Genomic DNA, 26,520 nt, shown 5'->3' with positions numbered 1-26,520 from the left:
TACGGTGTATGTGAATACATCTAGGCAATGTGTAGGCTACTCTGGCAATTATGTTATGCTCTCAAACAAATACTATTTCTCAATGATGGATTTTGGAGCACATTTATATTCATATTGAATTCCTGATATTAATGTTTGAAGGCAGGGATTTCTTAAGGGTTATGTACATTCCTACTTCTCTATGGAGGAACTTCCTCTAACTACCCTGCACTTACTTCTGCAGAGGCCAAGCATGACTCACTCTCTTTCTCTCACACAACTGTAAACGTGGAAGATTCCTGCAGGGCCTGGCCGTTCATTGTAATATGTAATGTTTACAACCTTACCTACAGATATAGCCTACCAACACAGACAACCTCTAACCCCAATCACGGACAAAATACAGACAATTTTCTTCATATTGACTGTTTTATGTATTCATGGCATACATAATGCTTACACATACATATATCTCTTTTAACATCAAATATACACAACATCAGATAACACACAAATATAGCATCTTTGTAACACTATTTGTTGCCAAGGTGAACCAATACCTCATGAACATGTACCAGATGTGCTTGGATGTGCAGGTAAAAGAACAAATTGGTCACATACACAAGTATCTATGAATAGTACCACTCAAAGATGTTGCTATCAATATGCACAACACAGACATGGAATGATTGAAAATGCATAAACTACCATAAATAAATATTTAGAGATCTTATTCGTTTCAGCACACAGTTAAAGGCCCAATGCAGCCGTTTTATCTCAACATCAAATCATTTCTGGGTAACAATTAAATACTGTGATTGTTTTCAATAAAAAATTTGAAAATGGTCAAAAAGTAACAAAAAATTGAATTTTAGCATGAGCAATTTCTCAAGCAAGAATTTGACTAGGACTGTTTTGGATTGGGGATGTAAACTGTAAACTAGCTGTTATTGGCAGAGGGGTTTGGAACACTTTCATATTGGTCTATTAATTCATTTGTCACCAGTCAGGCGAAAACTCCATCCCACCAAAACAGGCTGAAATTTGAGTATATCTTACACTAAAATGGCCTTATTCCACAATATCGTTCCAACCTCAGTGTGAAAATCTATATAAAAACACAGAAAAATCACATTTTGACTGCACTGGGCCTTTAAATACAGTGTAATTTGATTATGCTGTTTAAAAAAAAATCTGTAAACAAAACCAACAAAATTTACATCAAGCCATTGTTTGTCCTCAGTTTGTACAAATGGAGGGGGTCACTTTAAGTGCTTTAAACCACAAGGAATGAGCATGCACATCTGAGGAGAGCAAGGATAAACAGTATCACCCAGACATGAAGAGAGGAGGATTAGAGAGAGGAGATAGCAGGGCAGAGAACGGAGAAAAGAGCAAGACTGGGAGAAAAATTTACGGGAAAACACAAGTTAGTGTGTACTCAGCATAAAGACAAGACAGAACAGAAAGGTCAGGTACAGTGAAAATCTATTTAAAGTCCAGCAGGTTACAGTCTATCTTGTAGTAAACATAAGGGTAGTACTCCTGCTGGCTCAGGTTCAGACCAGGGATATCCATGGCAGACTACAAGGGAATAAAGAAACACAGACCATTAGCTTACGTGGAAAATAACATTAACACGACATGGATAATGTGGTTGTCTAACAGGTCTGCTGAACCAGACGATATCAAATCTCATTTAGCTAATGTACCAGTATTAAAAGGCTAATTGATCATTAGAAAACCCTTCAGCTGTGCTAACATAATTGCAAAAGGGTTTTCTAATGATCAACTAGCCTTTTAAAATGGTAAACTTGGATTAGCTAACACAACGTGCCATTGGAACACAGGAGTGATGATTGCTGATAATGGGCCTCTGTACGCCTTTGTAGATATTCCATTAAAAATCAGCCGTTCCAGCTACAATAGTCATTTACAAAATTAACAATGTCTACACTGTATTTCTGATCAGTTTGATGTTATTTTAATGGACGAAAATTTTGCTTTTCTTTCAAAAACAAGGACATTTCTAAGTGACCTCAAACTTTTGAACGGTAGTGTATTTCAGGTCTAATTACTCACATCAATGACAGCTGCAGCGCTGCTGTCCAGGTGTTTGTATAGGTCATTGAGAACCTCCCTCAGTTTCTTCATGTTCTTCTTGTTGGGCTGGAGCAGCATGGCCTGGAAGTTCACGGGCAGCCCATATCTGTGGGAGCATAGGCAGAGCAGTTAAATCATTAACAGCAGGCACAGCACACAGTCAGTTAGATATTTTATTTGTATTCAGGTTGACTTCTTGTCACTACAAGCATCTTGTCGCTCACAACAAACATCTAACAATTGGACGACTGTTAGTACAGTGTGATCGTCATACCTTAAGACAGACTCCACAAAGACCCTCAGAGCCTTGATGTGAATCCATGCGATGAAGGCCTCACTGAAGTTCACTTTCAGCCATCGCACCAGGGGCCCCTGACAGAGGGAAAATAACACTTAGGGTTAGAGGCTCCATCCACCCCACTGTGTAGCTAGTACTGTCCAATAGTTTCACCCGCCCAACCCATCCCAGAATGGTTGCAGGGATGTCCGAACACTAAGTGTACTTGCAATGAAACATTTCTTTACAGTGTAACGTTTTGGTCACATATACCTTGGTCAGGCATCACATTTCTAGTCATATGACTTACAAACTGCTTCTTCTTGTCTGTGGAGAGACGTGTCATCTCCTCTTTGTCCGCATTCATCTCCTGCTCGTTGTACTGGAAGTCCCTGACTGTGTACCTGATAGAAACAGCAAGAGAATTACATATGGAGAAGAGTGTGTGTGTGTGTGTGTGTGTGTGTGTGTGTGTGTGTGTGTGTGTGTGTGTGTGTGTGTGTGTGTGTGTGTGTGTGTGTGTGTGTGTGTGTGTGTGTGTGTGTGTGTGTGTGTGTGTGTGTGTGTGTGTGTGTGTCTTACTTGTTCTCTCTGGCCTTGTGTCTGAAGTCATCAATGGCCTTCCTGAATAGGGTGACGCTGAACAGACCACTGTCATGGTCCTCAAACAGCAGGCTGTAATAATGGGACAAACAGAACAGTCAGACAGGCATGATGGACTCACAATGAAATCCCTTCCTGAGCAGAAAATACTAAAAGAGATATGAAAGATATGGATTGAAGAGACTACGTACTGAAGTAGTTATTTTAACATGTATTCACCATGGGCTCTGAGTCTCCTATAAACTTACTTAGTGGATCGGGGTACCACCATTTCAGACAACGTTTCATAGGTCTTCTGCCAGTCAGCATAACTCGTCCTAGAAGGATTTGGAATTGTTAGACAGCAAACTGATGTTATAAAAAAAGTTTAAATATGACACTGTTGTAAACTGGGGAAAAGTTGTACTTACTTTGGTACAACCACCAGCATAGTGATCAGATACTCAGAGTCAATCACAAAGTCCTCCTTCTTGACAATGTCAGCCAGACTCCTGGTCAGCAGGCTCCCCCTACAGACAACATGGTATTGTATGATATATTAATGATAATGTAAACAATGTTGAAAGAAACAATTGAACAAAGCAAATATGCATTGGAAGACTTTTCCTCAACAACACTGGTTCAAATATAATTCTCAGTGAAGGCATAGATTAGCAGCAGTGGAAAAGATAGTTATGCCCTCGAGCAAAAGAAATGGACTCACGCGTTCTTCCTCTCCAGATTCTGCAGGTTCCCTTTCAGGTTGTTGTAGGCAGACGCTCTGGCCTTCAGGTCGTTGTCAATCTGGCTTACTTGCTGTAGAGAGGAAGAGGTCAAGTACTCAGAATATGACCCACGTAAAAACTGTGTACACAGTGTTTAACAACAAATTTACTCAAGAGGTAGAGAAAATACAGTTGATTGATACCATTGAAATATCATTTACTTGTTGATATCTATATACTTTCATGCGCTATCGAAATCATGACAATTATTTTTTTAAAGGGTTTCCATCTAGCTAATTATCAAGAGAATCAGATGAGGAGGGTAGGAGAAAGACTTGCCTTGGATATGATATCAGAGATGTTCTTCAGTGACTGCTTGATGGGGTACTTGGCCATGTCCCACTGAAACCGTGTGATGTAGGTCACCAGATCCACTAGAGGGAATCAAAGCATTGTTATTGAGGAAAGGACTTGTTAGAATGACGTTTTTATACTATGATGCATGGCTTTATGGGTAATTGCAAGATACTCTTATCAACCATTTCTAAATGTGCTGGTAATTCCTTAGTAGTTCGTATTAACAGGTTAAAAGGATAATTGCTTAGTCAATCAATGTGCACAGTAGAGGTAGCAGCACACTCCTGGATTCATTGTTTTTCAGGAGTCCTTTGTATGTGATGATAACTAACTAGCTAATCTCTAATGTCCTCCATTGTTTTCATATGAGTAACTTGTATGTGATGATAATGATAGAAATAGAATGACCAACTTGAATGGGAATGGCCATTCTTGTAATTATATTTATGCGATAATAACTGCCTCCATTGGTTTCATACCAGTATCTTGTATGTGATAACTAGCTGCATTGTTTTCATATGAGTAACTTGTATGTGATGATATAAGTACCTCCGTTGGCCAGCAGGTTCTCCTGGACTTTGTCTCGGCTGTCCTCCAACACATCAGCCATGTACTGAGACACCTTCTTCACCACACTGTAAACAGCCAGGAGACATTCACACAGTCAGGCTGCAGTCAGCAAGCCCTCATCAAAAGGGGACTATAAACTGGATGATTCGAGCTCTGAATGCTGATTGGCTGACAGCCGTGGTATATCAGAGCGTATACCACGGGTATGACAAAACAGTTATTTTTACTGCTCTAATTACATTGGAAACCAGTTTATAATAGCAAAAGGCACCTCGGGGGTTTGTATTATATGGCCAATATACCACGGCTAAGGGCTGTATCCAGGCACTCCGCGTTGCGTTGTGCTTAAGAACAAATCAAATGAAACTTTATTTGCCACATGCGCCGAATACAACAAGTGTAGACTTTACCGTGAAATGCTTACTTACAAGCCCTTTACCAACAGTGCAGTACAAGAAGAAGAAAATATTAACCAAGTAGACTAAAATAACAAGTAATAAAAAAGTAAGACAATAAGAATAACGAGGCTACATTATATACAGGGGGCACCGGTACCGAGTCAGTGTGCAGGGGTACAGGCTAGTTGAGGTAATCTGTACATGTAGGTGGGGGCGAAGTGACTATGCATAGGTAACAAACAGCGAGTAGCAGCAGCGTACAAGGGGGGGGGGGGGGGGTTATCAATGTAAATAGTCCGGTGGTGATTTTTATTAATTGTTCAGCGGTCTAATGGCTTGCAGGTAGCAGCTATTGAGGAGCCTTTTGGTCCTAGACTTGGTGCTCTGGTACCGCTTGCCGTGCGGTAGCAGAGAAAACAGTCTATAAAACTTGAGTGACTGGAGTCTCTGACAATTTTATGGGCTTTCCTCTGACACCGCCTATTATATAGGCCCTGGATGGCAGGACGCTTGGCCTCAGTGATGTACTGGGCCGTTCACACTACCCTCTGTAGCGCCTTACGGTCAGATACCGAGCAGTTGCCATACCAGGTGGTGATGCACCGGTTAGGATGCTCTCGATGGTGCAGCTGTAGAACCTTTTGAGGATCTGGGGGCCCATGCCAAATCTTTTCAGTCTCCTTTTGTCGTGCCCTCTTCACGACTGTCCTGGTATGTTTGGACCATGATAGTTCGTTGGTGATGTGGACACCAAGGAACTTGAAACTCTCGACCCGCTCCACTACAGCCCCGTCGATGTTAAAAGTGAGCCTATTTGGCCTGCCTTTTCCTGTTGTCCATGATCAGCTCCTTTGTCTTGCTCACATTGAGGGAGAGGTTGTTGTCCTGGCACCACACTGCCAGTTCTCTGACCTCCTCCCTATATGCAGTCTCATCGTTGTCAGTGATCAGGCCTACCACTGTTATGTCGTCAGCAAACTTAATGATGGTGTTGGAGTCGTGTTTGGCCACGCAGTCGTGGGTGAACAGGGAGTACAGGAGGGGACTAAGTACACACCTTTGAGGGGCCCCAGTGTTAAGGATCAACGTGGCAGATGTGTTGTTGCCTAATCTTACCACCTGGGGACGGCCCGTCAGGAAGTCCAGGATCCAGTTGCAGAGGGAGTTGTTAAGTCCCAGAGTCCTTAGCTTAGTGATGAGCTTCGTGGGCACTATGGTGTTGAACGCTGAGCTGTAGTCAATGAACAGCAGTCTCACCTGGTGTTCCTTTTGTCCAGGTGAGAAAGGGCAGTGTGGAGTGCGATTGAGATTGCGTCATCTGTGGATCTGTTGGGGCGGTATGCGATTTGGAGTGGGTCTAGGGTGTCCGGGAGGATGCTGTTGATGTGAGCCATGACCAGCCTTTCGAAGCACTTCATGGCTACCAACGTGAATGCCATGGGGCGGTAATCATTTAGGCAGGTTACCTTCGCTTCCTTGGGCACAGGGACTATGGTGGTCTGCTTGAAACATGTAGGTATTACAGACTCGGTCAGGGAGAGGTTGAAAATGTCAGTGAAGACACTTGACAGTTGGTCCGCGCGTGCTTTGAGTACATGTCCTGGTAATTCGTCTGGCCCAGCGGCTTTGTGAATGTTGACCTGTTTGAAGGTTTTGTTCACATCGGCTACCGAGAGCATTATCACACAGTCATCCAGAACAGCTGGTGCTCTCGTGCATGCTTCAGTGATGCTTGCCCCGAAGCGAGCATAAAAGGCATTTAGCTCATCTGGTAGGCTAGCGTCACTGGGCAGCTCGCGTCTGGGTTTCCCTTTGTAGTCCGTAATAGTTTACAAGCACTGCCACATCCGACGAGCGTCAGAGCCGGTGTAGTAGGATTCGATCTTAATCCTGTATTGACGCTTAATCCTGTATTGATGGTTCGCCATAGCCCTTAGCCGTGATATATTGGCTATATACCACACCTCCTCGGGCCTTATTGCTTAAATACACCATGCTTTCATATAGCACTCTGCTCAAGACATCAAAGTCTAAGCAGACTGTTCATTGGGCAGGGTATGAGTGTTTATGCACCTACAGCACCAGACTAACAACTGTGCACATTATACAGTATACATTTGAAAGACCTTTTAAATGGAAAATGGACCTGTAGGCCTACTACTTATTATTCACAGAAAATAGATTGCAATTTTTTTTTTTTTTTAGCACTGTAGGTGCCTTCCCTGAACCAAAATGATGCGGATAATACTTGATATGATTACATTCCAATTGATGTGTGATCAGTGGATGACGGAGAAAAACTAAATTCCATGCAATGACAGAATGCTTGATGTCAATAAGCCTCAGGCTTGTTTGTCTACACAACTGACACCTAAAAACAGTCAGATTAAGCAAATCCAAATTCAGTCTGTAAAGGTGTTACTTTGGCATGAGCTTTCGCATCTTCAGATTTCCTACAGACGAGTTCCAAAACAAGGCTGATATTACCCTATGAGAGTTAACTGGGTTGCTAATGTTGGCATTTTTTGAGAGTCAATGTCTACAGAGGAAGCAGGGCTTGCTTAGTATGTGTGAATTTTTGGACGTCGAGATTTTCCAAAGATTATAAATAAACTTCAAACCAACAGCAGCACACAAGTCATGAGCGATAAATATGACTGAGTAAAGAGATGCTGGTGTGTCACCAAACTGTAAATTGCTAACTTTAGTCTGTGGGCCTGCTAGCCTCACGTTGGTGTGAAATTCCTTACTGTAGCAAGGTTAGGGTCACGGAGGGATTACAGAATTGACTGGACTCTGAAGACATCAGACTCACACTGGTTTGTGAGGCACTTTGACAAAAATAATATGTCTATCACAACACATTCACAATGGACAAGCTGTATACATAGTAATGAATTTGATATTTTGTACAGTAATCCTGAAGTGATACTTAATGTTGAAAGGGGAAATTGCAGTGTAGTAAAAAGCCTACCCTTCAATAAAGGAGTCCAGTTTGGCCAGGTCATCTGACAGCCCAACTAACACATCTAGCGTCCCCACCTGTTAATGCAAAAAGGACAAATGTGTCAAAGCTTTGATTCAAACAGTATTTCCCATACCATCATATACCCAGGGCGAGCCCATTTTATAGATGGGCTGAACCCATCGGTTCATTGGCTTGATGCCAGAGGCCTAAATGTTGCTTTGGGAGCCTTTGATCAAACTAGGGCCAACTCAAACTATGGCAAAGACTGGATGAGAGTCCTGAGGTCAGGGGGTCTGGTTGTGCTGCCTGCCTGTGTTTTGTTTTCTCAGTGACATCTGAGAGTCAGTCACCCAGCAGTGACATTCAGGGGCCCATGTGCTTTGGATGGCGGCGCTTTTGTCGGGACCCCTTCATGTGTTGCAAAATGTTCCGTCGCGTGCCGTGTACCCCAAGTGGCAAAGGGGTCAGTAGGGTCCCAGAGGATAACCATCAACCATCCTCTAGGGACTCTGGATACTTTCCCTGAAATATAATGGCCATTGAATCATTTTGGATGGATGGCACTTATGGAGTACTGAAAGGAGAAAGCTTTGACCCATAGCATTATTAACAGATCACTTATTGGGAGCAGTGAGCGGAAAATACTTATTTCTCTGTAGTTGCTTTTGGAGTAATATGGGGAATATGATTTAATTTGTGAGTAAACTATGGCAATGTTTCGTGGAAGCCTTGACCCACATAGGAATGTAGAGGAGCTAGTAAGTATACTGAACAAAAATATAAACACAACATGCAACAATTTCAAAGATTTTACTACAGTATATAAGGAAATCAGTCAACTGAAATAAATTAATTAGAGCCTAATCTATGGATTTCACATGACTGGGCAGGGGCGCAGCCATGGGTTGGGGAGCCAGGCCCAGGCCCAGCCAATCAGAATTAGTTTTTCTAAAGACAGAAATACTCCTCAGCACACCCCCTTCCCTTCCTCAGATGATCCCGCAGGTGAAGAAGGATGTGGAGGTCCTGGGCTGGCGTAGTTACACATGGTCTGAGGTTATGAGGGCGGTTGGATGTACTGCCAAATTCTCTAAAACAGCTGCTTATGGTAGAGAAATTAACATTAAATTCTCCGGCAGCAGCTCTGTTGGACACTCCTGCAGTCAGCATGCCAATTGCACAACACAATGTGGCATTGTGTGTGTGACAAAACTGCACATTTTAGAGCGTCATATAATTGTCCCCAGCACAAGGTGCACCTGTGTAATGACCCTGCTGTTTAATCAGCTTCTTGAAATGCCATACCGGTTAGGTGGATGGATTATCTTGGCAAAGGAGATATTCTCAGTAACAGGGATGAGAGAAATAAGCTTTTTTTTTGTATATGGAACATTCCTGGGATCTTTTATTTCAGCTCATGAAACATGGGACCAACACTTAACATGTTGCGTTTATATATTTGTTCAGTATAAGTTAGTTGGGTGATATGGCCATTTTCATTCAATATTTTTCTCACTTTTGATGGTATATTTGAGTAGTGCATGCAGGATAGCAACAAGTGAATTCTTAGTGGTTTTTTTTTTAATTCTCAACCAAACTAGGAGAATTGACAGTGAATAACTTTTTATTTTATTTAGCACTGTCAACATATTGTTATAGACGGTATCGTAAAAATCCATACCGGTATTCACAATCTATCGCCCAGCCCTACAAGTTAGTATGGTAATGTAGCAGCTACTATCTATGGCTACTGCTGCATGCTAACCTTGAGGTCTGGGATGTTGAACTTGTTGTTGGTGGACAGGTTGTTGTTGCGGGTGGTGGCCACCATCATCTGGTCCCATGTCTGCTGACAGGTCTTCTCTCCAGGAGCTGAGATCAACCAGAACTCTGTCATGGCTACACACTGATTACTACAGCCTCACAACAAAATGCACAAAGATGGGCGCTGTAAGACAAGAAAAAAAACTGTTTTACTTGTTAAACAGGACTTAATTTGTAGTAGAATATTATCAATCGCAACGTTATTCTCTATTTCATGTTGATACATCAGTAAATAAATGGTAGCAAGACAACATTGACTGCTATTTAAACAATCTCTGTCTCCCCAAACCTGTCTTATCTACGTGTTGCTGATATATCTGGTTAGCTAGCGAGCATGCAAGATAAAGGATATTTGTCTTCTTATGCTTTACATCAAAATTTGCTAACGTTAGCTAAACCTCACTAACGTTACTGCAAGTGACATTCTCAGTTGATTGAAACATGACCCATAGCTAGCTAGCTAGCATCACATGATATCAAGTAGATTTACAGTAAAAAAAAATACAGTTTTCACATTTCTTACCTGAGATCTAATGACAAAACTATTCGAACACTAATCAATTCAATTACTACCGTACAATTCCTATGGTTCAATATTCATAACTGCCAATCAAATCGTAAGACTGGAGGTCTTTCCAGCAGCATCACATTCATGTCAGCTGATCAGATGAGGAACAGAAAGGCCTCTCGTGGGGGAGGGGAACTTTTTGACGTCACGATATTTGACAGACGACCTCAGCTGGTTTGGAGGAGGTACTACAGCATCGACATTTCAAAACAGAGTAGGACGATTTTTTTCTTACAAAAATCGTTTACAAAAAGTAGCAGGGTTGGGGTCAGTTGATCCATTTAAATTTAGGAGTGCTATTTATTTACAATTAGTAATTTTAACCATTGAATTGTAGTTGCATGATCCCCTCAAGAATGTACTGTACTTCTTGTGGGTGTACATGCTATTATATTCCATAATATCAGTGACATTCTTGCTATCTTAGTTCTGAGGGCACAGACAGTCTCAAATGCCCAGTCAGCTGGAATTTGGGGTGTAGACGTTCTATATTTGGACAGGAGTCCAGACGTTTCCTGACTCTGGGTGTCTCCCTGCTCAGAATTCAAGGAAAACCCCACAAAGGGACATGTTTATAGTTCAGTAGGTCTGGGGTGCATTGTTTGGGATACAATGCCTGGTCTGGCTGGAGCCAGCCGACCAGCCAACCCCTCAGATCAAACGACAGGCCAGGGACCAGGGTGGGCTGCCCACTGTTGGCCGCAGGCCAGTCTACAGGGACATGTCTGGGCACATGGACTGTAATCACTCTCATTTGGGCTACCGACACGCAGACTGGGTCTGGGTCATTGAGTGGGGATGATGATGTGAGGAGAGGTATTAACTGAGTGTGTCCTCAACAAAACCTTCCTCTAATACAAGTTATTCATACAGTGTGAGAGCTCTGAAAAACCTATGGATGAAGGTCATTGCTGCAACTTTGTGTATTTCAAAGATGAATGTCAACATTCTCTATCATTCCCATCTCAGTTACATGGTTTAATATATCCAAAGCATTACACAAAAATAGAGCACCATGTTTGTTGTTGAGTCCTACCAACAGAAACATGTGTCACATGCTCCCTCTAGTTCTAATGCTTTGTATACAGTGCTTAACTTTACATATCACATGTTTGAACTTTTACCCATGAGTTTGAGTGAGCATGACTCTGACAAAACATCTTACTACAAAAACATGACATGATTAAACTGTAAATTACAAAATAATATACAACTACACATTCCTTATACTGTGTACAAACTTTCAAGACCCATATAGTATTCTCAGTTTCTTTCACTGTATTCAGGTTAGTTCTATTTTCCCAGCTAGTTATTCTGAGCCTTCTGAGGGACATTACAGTAAATCTAATCTAGTATGTCTGAATTATTATGGACTGCCTAGGGCAGAAATGGGGAGGAAGGTTTTAAAGAGGGAAATTGTGTGAGATAAGCATTATCTTGTATTATTGTTTCAGTGGCAGATTGGATCTATTTGTCAACCTCTCTGATACTAGTGTTACAAGGCCAACATGTCCAAGGCTCGAGTCCAGAATCAGACTCATTGACTTCAGGAAAATGTTAGAGAGACTTGAGAAGAGAGGAATACTGGAGTGCTTTTACAGTTTCCTTTTCAAGGTATCTATTCAGAGTTGTGACCTGTAAAACACTTTTTATATATAGAATAAAATAGAATAGAATATTGGTATTTTATAGTAAATTAGCAGAATGCAGTAGCTTTTATTCACTATTATTTACTGGATTTACACAGTTTGTATTTGACCCTGCTCAAAATTCAGCTCAGAGAAAAGGTCTGTGTAGAGGTAGTTTTACTTATCAACATTCTTTGGCAAATGCGTAAGGCTGAAACACCATGGTGCAACTCACAGCATTAGAAACAAGTACTAGATCAAGCCCCATTGTATAATGCAGGGACTGATGATTGACTATATTCATTTGGATTTGGCCATTTCAACCTCCCCATACCTCTTCTACATAACAAAGAGTGGAGGGATTCACTTGACCTACCAAAGGCCATGCGCTTAGACAACCACTGTGATACCAGTTATTCAATGAAGAATTTAGTTTTCCACTAGGTTCACTAGTCTTGTGATGTTGTGCTTTGTTGCAGCATAACACAACACTATCTATATCTATATTTTTGTTGGAGGTGTAGTGACTTGAAAAGGCAAATAGGATGGATACTAATTAACACAAATAGGTTTCCCTTTTATAGGAACAATAACAATAACATACATTGGTTATTGATTATTTTAAGTTCCACTATGATTTATTATCACAATCCATAGAGTCCTCTGATAAAAGAACATGGAGCTTTCATTGTGTGTAAAATATGGGGTGTTTGCTCATGCAACAGTAATTGTGTTCATATCATCTGGCTGTTGGTCATACTAAATAACTCTGTGTATATAATGTAGGCTTCAGTGGGGTGATATTTTGATGTAATCTGGCCCCGGTTTGCAAATGAGAATTCCAGTTGCACAATGCACGCCACTGGAGTGTTTTCACTCACTGTGGGCGGTATACACTACGACAGCAAGTGTGCTCAGTGTCCCGGGCTATTATGATCACAACAATGGAAATCAAACATTATGTTTTTCTGGAAGCCACTTTAGATGCTATGTGTGATTACGATTAGACTCAATGCATACCCTCATCTACAGTCTTGGAGAACAGACACAAAGCTCGGAACAGATTCTTTTGTGTTGTGGTCTATAGGATAAACTTTCACTCTCAAGTCTTGACAATTGGCCAAGAAACATTTATGTTTGAGCAAAACAAACAGAACCATTGTGTATTTTTCCCTTACCAATACCCATAGCTCATCTGACATTATGAGTTCACACTCCTCTAACCACCGTCTATCTAAGATAAACAGGCCAAATGTGTGGGTTTGGACTTTGCACATAAGCTATGTACCGGTGGCTATTCATAGGAGCTAAGTGCATGTCCTAAGCTTACTCCATCATTATATAATAAGGAATTGAAATCATATTTGGTCCTTTGCAGCTAAATACAAAGTGATCAGGGCCAATTGAGAATCATACGGGACCAATAATAGTCTCATAATTGTTCTTAGATATAAAGAAATTATGTACATTATTACAGTTTGAATTGCAATGTAATGTTTGAATTGTAATGCAAAAAGAGACATAGTTATCCATATATTTCATTTCAACGTTCATTGTTCCCACCCTGGATGCCTCCAATTTTGACCAAAGGAACATGTACTGTGGACATCTACTGTGGTTGCTGAAAATGGACATTGACCACAAAACAAGACAGCTGATATGGATTCCTGTAAGACAACGTGTATGAAAATAAGAAAGGGTACAATAACAGTAGCCTGTTTTTATATATTCTAAATATAATATAAAAAACAGTTCTCAGAATATACAATTTCATGAAGTGCTATTTTCATTCTCACGTGCACTTAGCCTATCAACTGATAAACACCACTTGTGAAACCCTGTATGTGTAGTATGCTGGTGGTGTGTCTAAGCCTTAGGAGCCATGACTAACTTCTAAAGATGATCATAGCCCATACCACAATGTAAGCGCATACAATCTCTGTACGCAGAGAGCAGCAAAGGTTTGTGGCTGCAGGAGAAGCAAGTTTTAGGATAGTCTGGATGGCTGTTCAGACAGATCCCTGATGACTACACTAACTAATTACTCTATGAATCCCATTGTCTGTAAAAAAAATAAAAAAATAAAAAAAATACATCACAACAAAATGTAACATTACCTACATAACCAAGTTATCATTGAGACAACAGTCAACAGGTAGATAAAAAAAAAAAAGTCAAATGAGTCAATTTGCAGGTACCCAGTCCCCCTGTCTGAAACTAAATTCATTGATTTTTCCAATTTGAAATAGACATCCTTCTCCACCAATAGGCAAGAAGGGTGGCGTGTAAATTCATCTGTGGGTAATATACTCCTTTGCGTCTTCAGAGGGAAGCAAAACTTCACAAACTCTCGGCAGACAAGGCTGAGGTTGTTAAAACACCTGCAATCTAATTTCACACTGTTGAACTTCAAGCATGTGTTGCCAGAATACAAGAAAGGAGTACCAGTGACAATTTGTGGACAACATTTACATTTATCGCGGTGCCATGGGAAAAAGCATGAAGACGTAACCAAGGTAACAATACTATCTGATTGAGACATTACATTCTCAGAACTGTAGTAGTCTATTCTGGCAATAATTGAATATAATATAAAATAATATAAATAATATAATATTAAAGGGGAAATCTGGATTTCAAACAATAACAATCCACCTATCTCGCCACTGTTTTGGTAAATAGCTGAGGAATGGGACTGGAGAAATCAAATTCATAGACAGAGCTATGGATGAAATAAATGTTCTGACCATATAAAAATGACTTTTGAGGCTATACAGTGTTTGTTTACAAAACATGTGGTAAACAAGCTTAGGGGGCGGCAAGGTAGCCTAGTGGTTGGAGCGTTGGGCTAGTAATCAAAAGGTTGCAAGTTCGAATCCCCGAGCTGACAAGGTACACATCTGTCGTTCTGCCCCTGAACAAGGCAGTTAACCCACTGTTCCTAGGCCGTCATTGAAAATAAGAATTGCTTCTTAACTGACTTGCCTATAAAATAAAATATTTCGGGTTATGATAGGGTACGGCAGTTGAACTAAGCTCATTTCTGAGTTATTTTTCAATAATCGATGGGTAGAGATCGTTCATTTAAAAGTAAACTTTTTAAACTGCTTATCCTTAATAAATACAAATTATAAATAATATAAGTTTGTTTAAACATAATTCTCAGCATATCAATAGTTGTATATATTATCACAAAAACTAGATATCACACATGAATAAAATAAAATAATGCTTAGAAATAAAATACAAACAATTTACCTATCACTCTCATTTGCTTTGACAGCTCGAAAACCCCGCCCATCTGACGTTATTTTCCGCTCCCCTTTCTTTCCAAAGATTTTTATAACTAAACCAAGATAGACCACAGCCTGTCGTTTCCAATAGGAACAAATGAGTCATAGTGGGAAGAACAAGGAAAGAGGTGGGCAGAGCCAAGCACGAGCTAGCGAGATCCTATTTTCATGTTCTAGCCACATCTGCATATTTCCGTTGGGGAACTCCTACTGTATAAAGTGCGCGTGTGCAATAACTCAATTCGCCGTTGCACTCATTATAAGCAACGCGATTTTTAAAAACGTTTACAAATGGGAAAGTCTACAAAACTTGGTCCACTCTGTTCAAAACAGATTCTAGTTTTGGGAACAGAAAACTGTATTGAGATCAAATGTTTAATCGATGAGAAAATTAGCAGAATTTAGTGCAAAATCCATCTCCATCCATCTTCTCCCACTGCTGGCCACTGGGCTTCCTCTCACTACCAGATTTGGTAGTCAGTGGAAACGCAAAGCGAATGCTTCACATTTAAACATCCGGTGAAATATCTGCCTCATTGTTCTATCTGTGTTTCTTCCTCTCTGTCGACTTCGGCAGTTTTGTTCGCTGCGTAGCTACGAAAGGGTTCGATTTAGCTTCAAATCTCGATCTGCACCTCCGCTTTGATGGCATTGTTTCTTTCCTATAGTGTCCCCGCCACTCTTTGAAAATTCCACCTAAAAGGAAAAAACGATCCACCCCAAATATTGGGTTTTATTCTCACGTAAGTACCTTCTAGCTACCTAGCTTGCTAACTGTTTAAGGAGGGAAATTAGCTAGCGTTAGCCGCAGATAGTTAGGTAATGAACGAACTAGCTAACGACTGACTGTCATTATTGTCGTCATTCATCAAAGTTATTTAGCTAGCTATTTTAGTTTATTATCATAGCTGGCTAACTGTGCTAGCTAGATAATTAACATTAGCTACGATTACTTTGAAAACGGTATCGGGGTGTTTCTAGCTAACTAGCGAATCGTTAGACGCTATAGAACTAGCACTCGCAATATTATTTACAGCCATTTATCACACAGGGTTAGCTAATGTTCGCCTGCTGAGTTGGCATGTAATGTAAGTTAGCTGGCTAGCTATGGAAGGTTTGTTTTGACATTTTAGTGTTGTTATTTTGAAAACCACAGTGGTACAATCAATAGCTATTTAGTTGAGGTTGGATTTTAGTTAACAACATTTAGCATATTCGACAACATAAGGTACAACGTGGCACTTGCATTCATTCAAAATTGAGAAATGATTTAGGATTATGAAAACCATAACAACATAAAAAAAAACACACCTGTTATAGCTGTGAAAACCACCAGTCCCTAACGATCAATTAACCTATGTCTTGCTTTCCCATTCAATATTTAATTTGATCTCATCTAATCCTCAGAGCCAGCTTTGCCTCTCTTTCCTCTTGACTCAACTGTATCTTGTCTTCTGTGCAGGTGTACAATTACTACCCAGAGGGTTTAGGGGCGGCTCTCCGCCGAGAGCCGTTCGACTTCAACGCCGAGCCACCTTGGGATCCTAGCTGATAGTGGGGGAGCTCCATCTCCTAACTCGTCCATGTGAGTAAACATCAGGTTGCTTAGGAGGAGTAATGATCTCGGTTCAGTTTAGCCTCTTGGATCATAGTAATTATAAAACACTATGGACAGGGGGACCTTGATCCTAGATCAGCACCCCTACTCTGAGACGCTTTGTGAATATGGGTCCAAGTCACGCTGACACCATAATAACCCAAACATGTCCTTGTGGTGACTGTTGAAATAACAATAGCATAGTGTTGTGCTACTTTTATCTGATGCTCTCTGTCCCTGTTTTTACTGGTGACTGGTTAGATCCAGTAACAGAGAGGAGGGGCCACTCAGCTATGAGTCATAGTTGTAACACAATGTTTCCTGTCTTCACCTGTAACCTACATGTTATGATTTCTTTGTATGTCATGTTGTAAGCCTACTGTTAGATTTGTGATATGCTTTTATTTCCTCCCAGGTCTTTACCCAAATGAAGTTGGTGGTCTGTAGAGTTAAGCATTTCTCAAAGTTGCACAAATGTTTTTGTCCATCAACCAAAAAGAGACCATAACTTGTGACCTTTGATCTTTTCTGTTAATTGTAGTGGGTTGTTGTCAGTGTTTTCAGACTGCTGAGATGTTTTAGTCATGCCACGGCTGTCCTGTTTCTTAGAGCCATTCCAGCTTGCTATCATGAAGCTGTCTCTGTGTTTTTGAACTGCCAATACGAGGCTCCCAGCCACAGAACAGAGACAGGGAGACACACAGCACCCTTATGATCATAATAGTCCAACCTGGCTGTGCGACACTGCACCCCTCTGATCACAGACAATGTTCTGGTCCAATCCAGCCGTCAGACATTGCAGTCTGTGAGGCCAACCAACCAGACATTGTGTCACCCCACACACCCAGGCCCACAGACACAGGCCCACAATGCGCTACTGACTGACGTATTATCTAACATTATCGAATGCAGAGATCTGACATCCCATGCCGCTGGTATTGTACCCAGATAATGCCATCAAAAGAAACCTTTATGGGTCACTGCCAGTGGGATGAATCCTAATTGTCGGGAGTAATTGATGGTAAGGTAAACAAACTCCATGCCCCAGAGATCTTGTTTTCACAGTGGCTGTCCAGACACCCAGACCTTCCCATACGCAGCCCCATAACGTGATTTCCACCTCAACCTCTGATTGGCTGCCCTCACAACTATCTTGGTTCACAGCCGGTTCACAAACCATCCTACAGGCTTAACTGGTCAAACTAAGTGTAACATTTAGAGAAAAGTAGACCAACTACTTTTGCCTTTTTCTGTAAAAGAATTCCCTTTTTCTTTCCCTCCATTTTTGGAACTCATTTTCCCCATCCACTTCAATAGTTAGGGCTATATTTCACGCTGCCTCTCTTCCTGTGTTTTCCAGTTTGCTGCATACTATCAAGGACCCCAGGGGCTCAGAGAGAGACCACTTCACCCAGGGGCTCAGAGAGAGACCACTTCACACAGAGTATCAGAGAGAGACCACTTCACCCAGGCATAATTCTTTATGACTGGCAGATAAGCAGACAGCAGTTGAGATGAAGGGACTAGATGACGAACCAAACTACTCCGTCGCCCTGCTAGAGGGAGCCACGGCCCTCAGCGACGTGGTTGAGAATCACATTTATGAACAAACACTGGTAAGTACTGTGAAGAGACATTCTCTGTACATTAAAATACTTGCACATTTTGAAGTCTTGCTACTTTATAGCGAATCGAAGTTGTGCCCTTGGAAATTAGATTAGTTGATTGCCTAATCCAGAAATAGATTGATAAATTCTAGCAATCACCACATAAATAAATTGATTGAGGATGTGACAAAGTACAATGCTGCTGTGTAAAACTGTGTGCCAGTCTCGTTCCACTTGGTTGAAGTGGCAAGTTAATGAGTCATTAACGCTGACCACACTCTATATGCTTTCTATTCACACCAGTGGAGAAATGAGGTTGCGGATCGCTCTTATGTAATTGTATGGTGTTTGATGAGAGACAGTAAGAATAATCATTCATTACTGTACTTGACAGATTCAGGTGAATGACGTCATAGCATGCCAAACAGCCAGTAAACCTGTCGTGTCATGTTTTTCTTTCCTCAGGCTGAGAAGAATGCGTTCTTCGTGGCAGACTTGGGGGTCCTTATGAGGCAACATGTTCGCTGGCGAACCCACATGCCCCAGCTGCGTCCCTTCTACGCTGTCCAAGCCAACAGCAGCTTGGCTGTCATTGAGATCCTAGCTGCTCTCGGCACTGGCTTCATTTGCACCAATAAGGTGCCTGCAGCGCTCTCTCCCACTACTACTGTTATAAAACTGTAATAGCATAACAAACAACCTGTCTAGATCAAATTGCATTTTAGTGTAGACTAACTTACTGGTCCTTTTCCACAGCTTTAGGATGTGTGTTTCAGTTAAATACATTTTTATAGATTCTTGGCTTACATCAGTTGCAGCTTCTCACAGCTCTGATTACCATTTTGTTGGGCCAATTACTGCTTTATAACTGCTTCATAAGTTGAATGGCCTCTACTCACAGAAAATAGGAAGGAGCGCCATCTAGTGGAGAAATGTCTCACTGCCACCGCATTGCTCCTTCACAACTTAGAGCTGTAATATCAACGTTGATGTTTTTGTGTCTTTTCAGTATGAGTTGGAGCTTGTGCAGGGCTATGGCGTTCCCTCTGAAGACATTATCTACAGCGGTGTGTGTAAGCAGCTCTCCCAGATCAAGTACGCCGCTAAGAACGGCATCGACTTCCTGGTGTGTGACAACGAGGCCGAGCTACGCAAGATCGCTCGCTGCCATCCCTGTGCCAAGTAGGTGTCCATGTAACTGTTATTAGAGCGTTATTTTAAAAGTCTATTTCATACTCTCTACAATACAACTACATTGGGTATGAATATGAAATCCCTAAAAACGATAATCTCCCTCGTCTCTGCTCAGACTGCTGCTGCAGGTGGCCACAGAGGCTTCCAGCGAGGGTGATGAAATGGGCATGACGTTTGGCTCCAAGCTGAAGGACTGCAGACACCTGCTGGAGAGTGCCAAAGAGCAGGGCCTGCAGGTGGTGGGGGTCAGGTGAGTCCTTCTGCAACGCCACTGTTCCTCTAGTCAGAGTTCATTATTATATTCTAGGTTTTTCTCTTTTTTATTGTCTTTTAATGAAGTGCTGTATGCAAACAGTACAGCAAACTGTATGCAAACAGCAGAATTGTATGCTTGTCTGTCCAGTACTATTTTCACCCTGAGAAAATATTTTAATGTATCATTGGGGATTGACCATTGGATAATTCAGCATTATTTTTTGTTTGCCTGAAGAATATGGTCACTTGCCCGAAAATTCGAAAATATTTGTTTACACCCAAATTGCCGTAACTTGTCGGTCACGTAACAATAGGGAGGAAGTAGAGAGATCTGTTTTACGGGCCTGCTACATTGGATGTATAACTTTCGCAGTGTGAGACACTCGTATTAATTTCAACAGAACCCTGGGTGTACGCATGCTGCTCCCCAAGAGGTTTGTGCTGAACTACGTTCTGGTTCTATTGTCCAGATTTCAACGTGCAGCTCACAGCCGAGATCAATAGGACATAGTGGCTAGCGCTCTGCGCTCTGACCACACTTTAAGCTTCCAGTTAAGCCGGTCAGAATCCCCAGTGTAGCCCCTACACATGGCTACTGGAATTCTTTTTTCTTTTTTTATCACCTGCCTAATGAAGCTGCCCGGCTGCCGTATATTGGCCGTCTTTCACTTAAACAATGGAGGTGAACCAGACAATCAGTTTTAGGTTTACTGGAGTTTTTAGCAGTTTTGTTGTTTCCCTTTTTTTTCTCACTTTGGGTGACCTCCGAGCACACTCAACTTGCCCGACTGCTCAGTTTACGTTCTTCAGTCAATCCCTGATTATCTGGTATTCTCATGACGTCATCATTATCCCCACGATGCAGGTTCCACATTCCCAGCTCCTGTGACGACCCTCAGGCCTACAGCCATGCAGTGTCTGACGCTCGCTGTGTCTTTGACATGGGGGTGAGTTAGCTAGTGCTTACGTTATGGGACTTTGAATGTGCATAATATGTGAAGGAGAGAGACAGAAATATGAACCGCCCTGCTGTTATATTTTGTTTTGTAGTTTACTTTTTCTTTTAATGTTGTTTTCAGGAGGATATTGGCTTCAGTATGACAATCCTGGATATTGGAGGTGGATTCAACGGCTCAGAGACTCAGCTGAAACAGGTCATTATTGTAGAATAGTTAGCTCGTTATATAATACTGATTTAGATGGATTACTTCAGCTGAATGAATACGTGACTCAGTCAGTCAAGGGTCACAAACCACTTCACCCTCTTTCTGACGTCAGGCCTGTACTAGTAATGTATTTTTCAAAGGAAAGCCTTCACACAGCTTACCTTTGAATTTGAACAAACACACTCTATAGAATGCCTGTTAGGCTGAAGGAGCTGACTGTTTTTCCCCTCTGGTAACAGATTAACAGTGCAGTCAGGCCGTTGTTGGACCTGTACTTCCCAGCATCGTCTGGCGTCTCCATCATGGCAGAGCCTGGCAGTTACTACGTGTCCTCCTCCTTCACCCTGGCTGTCAACATCATCGCTAAGGAAGTAGGCGCCCGGGATCTTCATGGCAATCACGGTCAGTGGCAGTACCTTCTCAATACCTAGCATATGAAGTCAAATGCATTTCCGTGGTGGGCTGGTCAAAATCAGTGCTATAGTAAACGTGGTTCAGCAGACCTAGATGCTCCAGCAGACCAGCACACACCTTTTCTATTATTGTGTCTCATGACTCTTTTCTGCCATACCTCTTTACAGATGAACCATCTCCCAACGATGAGCCAGAGTTCCTGTACTACATGAACGATGGGGTGTACGGCTCGTTCACTAGCAAGCTAGCAGACAATGTAATTCCAGCTCCGGCTCTGCCCAATGTGAGTTTTGGCTTCAGAGCTTAGTAAACTACATTTAAATAAACAAAATGACTAGTGAAATGCATGAAATGACAACGATTCTGCATTTTTGTGATTTTTGCATCACCAAGCAAAGTTAAGTTTTTAATTCAATTTCCTATCTCAATCACCCTGGAGTGAATATTAGGCTGCATCCCAAATGGAAACCCTATTCCCTATTTACTCATAACTATGGCCCATAAGTCTCTCTAAATGACTCTGTGTCCCTGGATGTTCCAGAGCGGTGTGTCCGAGGAACCGGTGTTTGCCAGCAGTCTGTGGGGTCCGTCAGGTGATGAGCTGGACCAGGTGGTTGATCAGTGTCTGCTGCCAGAGCTCAGTGTGGGAGACTGGCTGATCTTCAACAACGCTGGGGCCTATAGCCTGGGCCCTCCGTCCACTTTCACAGATTCACCCAGACCCCCCGTCTACTACACCATCTCTACTGGAGACTGGTAAGAGACAGACGAATGTCAGGCTGGCACTGTCACTGTTTGAAATGGGGAGCTGTTGAGGATTTGATTTGATTTATTGTTTGAGGTGAGTTTCCCCCATTTAATGTATGTAAAGTGCTTTCACCATCTGGAAAAGTGTTCTTCATATTTATTTGGGACCTACTGATTTTTATTTGAACAGTTGTGTGCTGCCATTGACTTTTTACTGCCGTTGTTTTTCTACATTGTTTTGGTAGTCCTTTGAAGAGAATTATTTTCAACAAGTTTTGTTTTTTGTTGTTGACAGGTTTGAGATGCAGGACGCTGGTATCACCCAGGACATCAGCATGAAGAACTTCTCTCTGGTCCCCTACTTCCTCCACTCCGGCCAATCAGACGAAGCCCTGTCGGTCCCGGCTTAGGCTAGCTGAACCAATCCCATGTCTCTGCTGTGCTGACCTCACCTGGTCAACATTCCAATGGGAGGAAAAGACTGAATGGTGCTTGCTGGCTAAAAGCTTTTTATTATTCATTTCATAAGGAATTGAGCTTTTGTCTTCCTTTCCACATTCAGTAAAATAGTATGCAACAAAATGGATGAGTCTGTAGGGATGGAACTCCCACCTGTGTGGGTATCCCATGCGGTTACAGTTTACATACAGTAAATACATACAATGGAATTTAAAAGTTAATATTTGAAACATGTATTATATTGCCTATACGTCTCCTTTTTGCCAGTCCTGTAAATTCAATTGTCTACCTACTCAAAATGGAGCAGTTAACAAAACCTGATGTTTTAAAGCCATTTTTGGATGCTTTGCTAAAACATATTTATGTTTATTTATGGTTTTGTTGGTTGTCGTTTTTTTTTTTTGTGCTATGAATATCTGATCCCCTGGCACTTATGATCAGTCAGTATTTAAAAGGGGGCATACAGTAGCCAATTATGCATCCCAAATGGCACCCTATTTAGTGCACTACTTTTGACCAGATCCCTATCTAGGGAACAGTGTCATTTGGGATGCATATAACAGTACAGTGCCTCAGATGAAGGGGAACTCTATTTGATTCAAGCAATATGAGTACAGAATATCATTCACCTAACATCTCGTTGATAATGTGCTCACGCTAAATATAAACCGTCTTGAGACTATTATCATAATGCAACATTGATGTTTCATTTGTTTTTTAAATCCCTCTTCCTTACAAGTCTCTGTGGAAAGAATTGTCCAACATCTGTGAATTGGTCTCCAGTTTTGTCTAAAGTAAATTAATATAAAAGCTCTCTGAATCATAATGTGTATATGTTGTTCTTGCTGGTTAAAATGTGAATTTTCACCCACCGCTTATTAACAGCGCTGTTATACCGGTAACATGAGCCACTATACCCAAACATACTCAGACAGTTTATTAGGTACACCCATCTAGTACTGGGTCAGATCTCTTTTGCCTCTAGAACAGCCTGAATTTTTTGGGGCATGGAAACATTGATCAATTGGTATCAAAATAAAATGTTATTGGTCACATATACATTTAGCAGATATTATTGCAGGTGTAGCGAAATGCTTGTGTTCATAGCTTCAACAGTGTAGTAGTATCTAACAATCCACACGTAAAAGAATGGAATGAAGAAATATATAAATATTAGATCGAGCAATGTCGGAGTGGCATTGACTAAAATACGGTAGAATAGAATACAGTATATACATAAGATAAGTAAAGCAGTATGTAAACATTAAAGTGACTAGTGTTCCATTATTAAAGTGACAGCAGCCTCTAAGGTGTAGGGTTGCGTAACCGGGTGGAAGCCGGCTAGTGATAGCTATTTCACAGTCTGATAGCCTTGAGATAGCTGTTTTTCAGTCTCGGTCCCAGCTTATATGCACCTGTATTGACTTCGCCTTCATGATGATAGCGGGGTGAACAGGCCGTGGCTCGGGTGGTTGATGTTATTGATGATCTTTTTGGCCTTCCTGTGACATCGGGTGCTGTAGGTGTCCTGGAGGGCAGGTAGTTTTCCCTCTGTGATGTGTTGGGCAGACTGCACCTCTCTGGAGAGCCCTGCGGTTGAGGGCGTAGCAATTTCCGTACCAGGCGGTGATACAGCCCGACAGGATACTCTCAATTGTGCATCTGTAAAAGTTTGTGAGGGTTTTAGGGGCCAAGCAAAATTTCTTCAGCCTCCTGAGGTTGAAGAGGTACTGTTGCGCCTTCTTCACCACATTGTCTGTGGGTGGACCATTTCAGATCGTCAGTGATGAGTACGCCTGGGAACTTGAAGCTTTACACCTTCTCCACTGCGGTCATGTCGGTGTGGATAGGGGCGTGCTCCCTCTGCTGTTTCTGCTGTTCTTTGGTTTTGATGACGTGAGAGGTTATTTTCCTAGCACCACTCCCAGGGCCCTCACTTCCTCCCTTTAGGCTGTCTTGTCATTGTTGGTAATCAGGCCTACTAATGTTGTCATCTGCCAACTTTATTGAGTTGGAGACGTGCGTGGCCACTCAGTCATTGGTGAACAGGAAGTACAGGAGGGGGCTAAGCACGCAACCTTGTGGGGCCCCTGTGTTGAGGATCAGCGAAGTGGAGGTGTTGTTTCCCACCTTTACCACCTGGGGGCGGTCCGTCAGGAAGTCCAGGACCCAGTTGCAAAGGGCGGGGTTCAGACCAAGGGCCCCGAGCTTAATTATGAGCTTGGAGGGTACTATGGTGTTGAATGCTGAGCTATAGTCACTGAACAGCATTCTTACATAGGTATTCCTCTTGTGCAGATGGGATAGTGAAGTGCGATGGCGATTGCATCGTCTGTGGATCTATTGGGGCGGTAAGAAAATTGAAGTGGGTCTTGGTGTAAGGTAGAAGTGATATGATCCTTAACTAGCCTCTCAAAGCACTTCATCGAACAATGGTGGACACCTTGAAGCAAGTGGGGACAGCAGACAGGGATAGGGAGAGATTGAATATGTCTGTAAACACTCCAGTCAGCTGGTCTGCACATGCTCTGAGGACGTGGCTAGGGATGCTGTCTGGGCCTGCAGCCTTGCGAGGGTTAACACGCTTAAATGTCTTACTCACGTCGGCCACGGAGAAGGAGGACCCACAGTCCTTGGTAGCTGTTCGCGTCGGTGGCAGCGTGTTATCCTCAAAGTGGGTGAAGAAGGTGTTTAGCTTGTCTGGAAGCAAGGTCAAGAGACCTAACGTGTGCCAGGAAAACACCATTCTGCCACTATCCTGTACCATTGACACAGAGCCATAGACTAGTGCTGCTTACTCGAAATCCTGACTCTGCCATCAGGATGACGCAACAGGAACCAGGATTCGTCAGACCAGGCAAAGTTTTTCCACTCCTCAATCGTCCAGTGTTGATGATTGCATGCCCAGTGGAGCCGCTTCTTATTGTTTTTAGATGATAGGAGTGGTGAACCCGGTGTGGTCATCTGCTGCTATAGCCCATTCGTGACAAGGACCGACGAGTTGTGCGTTCCGAGATGCGTCCTGCACACCACTGTTGTACGCTGTTATTTGCCTGTTTGTGGCCCACCTTTTAGGTTGCACGATTCTTGCCATTCTCCTTCGACCTCTCATCAACGAGCAGTTTTCGCCCACAGGACTGCAGCTGACTGGATGTTTTTTGTTTGTCGCACCATTCTTGGTAAACCTTAGACACTGTCGTGCATGAAAAGCCTAGGAAGCCAGCTGTTTCTGAGATACTGGAACAGGTGCGCCTGGCACCGACGATCATAACACGCTCAAAGTTGCTTAGGTCACTCGTTTTGCCCAATCTAACGCTCAATTGAACAGTAACTGGATGCCTGACTGCCTGCTTTATATAGCAGGCCACATGAATCAGCAAACCAATTCTGGAAATATGCTGGTGTACCTAATAAACTGTCCACTGAATGTATATTCCAATAGAACAGGATGTGTTGTCTATTTTTGACTGAGGATAACAATGTTGAGTAAATGGTTGTATGTTTACACTACACAGAAAGTGAATGCCTCTCAATGGAAGGAAACTCCGGTGACCTCTCACCTACTATTCAACACCGCCTTGAACTGACACAGATATGTGCCCAAAAAGAGGGGTATACTACAAAGCAGGATCAATGAGCTTTGGGCAGCTAACTTTAATAAACAACCAGAAATAACAGGTGATTTTCTGGTTCATTAAGAAAGCTAAACATAGATACACTTTATATACAAAAGTATGTGAACACCCCTTAAAATTAGTGGAATTTTGTCTATTTCAGCCACACCCGTTTCTGACAGGTGTATAAAATCG

At 42.1% G+C, this 26,520-nt stretch overlaps 2 protein-coding genes across 3 annotated transcripts; one reads left to right on the top strand and one right to left on the bottom strand.

Moving 5' to 3' along the window:
- Positions 1-389: 389 nt before the first annotated feature.
- On the bottom strand, positions 390-10,467 carry LOC129857376 (V-type proton ATPase subunit C 1-A). Its single transcript, XM_055925565.1, has 13 exons — positions 10,307-10,467; positions 9,725-9,907; positions 7,966-8,033; positions 4,573-4,658; positions 4,006-4,100; positions 3,666-3,757; positions 3,373-3,471; positions 3,211-3,279; positions 2,942-3,034; positions 2,670-2,763; positions 2,357-2,454; positions 2,062-2,188; positions 390-1,563 (listed from the first exon to the last, which is right to left on the bottom strand). The coding sequence occupies exons 2-13, from the start codon at positions 9,854-9,856 to the stop codon at positions 1,468-1,470; spliced, it is 1,149 nt and encodes a 382-aa protein (XP_055781540.1). The 5' UTR covers positions 9,857-9,907; positions 10,307-10,467; the 3' UTR covers positions 390-1,467.
- A 3,849-nt stretch (positions 10,468-14,316) lies between these two features.
- LOC129857375 (antizyme inhibitor 1-like) lies at positions 14,317-23,537 on the top strand. 2 transcript variants are annotated; one of them, XM_055925564.1, is made up of 12 exons: positions 14,317-14,495; positions 16,735-16,857; positions 18,230-18,485; positions 18,942-19,115; positions 19,486-19,658; positions 19,786-19,920; positions 20,791-20,872; positions 21,005-21,079; positions 21,331-21,493; positions 21,673-21,788; positions 22,047-22,261; positions 22,548-23,537. In XM_055925564.1, the coding sequence occupies exons 3-12, from the start codon at positions 18,384-18,386 to the stop codon at positions 22,660-22,662; spliced, it is 1,350 nt and encodes a 449-aa protein (XP_055781539.1). In that variant the 5' UTR covers positions 14,317-14,495; positions 16,735-16,857; positions 18,230-18,383; the 3' UTR covers positions 22,663-23,537. The 2 variants fall into 2 exon arrangements, with proteins under 2 accessions (XP_055781539.1, XP_055781537.1); XM_055925562.1 differs by lacking the exon at positions 14,317-14,495 and adding an exon at positions 15,807-16,015.
- Positions 23,538-26,520: the final 2,983 nt, after the last annotated feature.

Source organism: Salvelinus fontinalis, chromosome 6 (assembly GCF_029448725.1).
Source record: "Salvelinus fontinalis isolate EN_2023a chromosome 6, ASM2944872v1, whole genome shotgun sequence".
Taxonomy (NCBI): domain Eukaryota; kingdom Metazoa; phylum Chordata; class Actinopteri; order Salmoniformes; family Salmonidae; genus Salvelinus; species Salvelinus fontinalis.
Note: the sequence above shows the minus strand (reverse complement) of the source record. Positions and strands in the feature narration are given on the sequence as shown.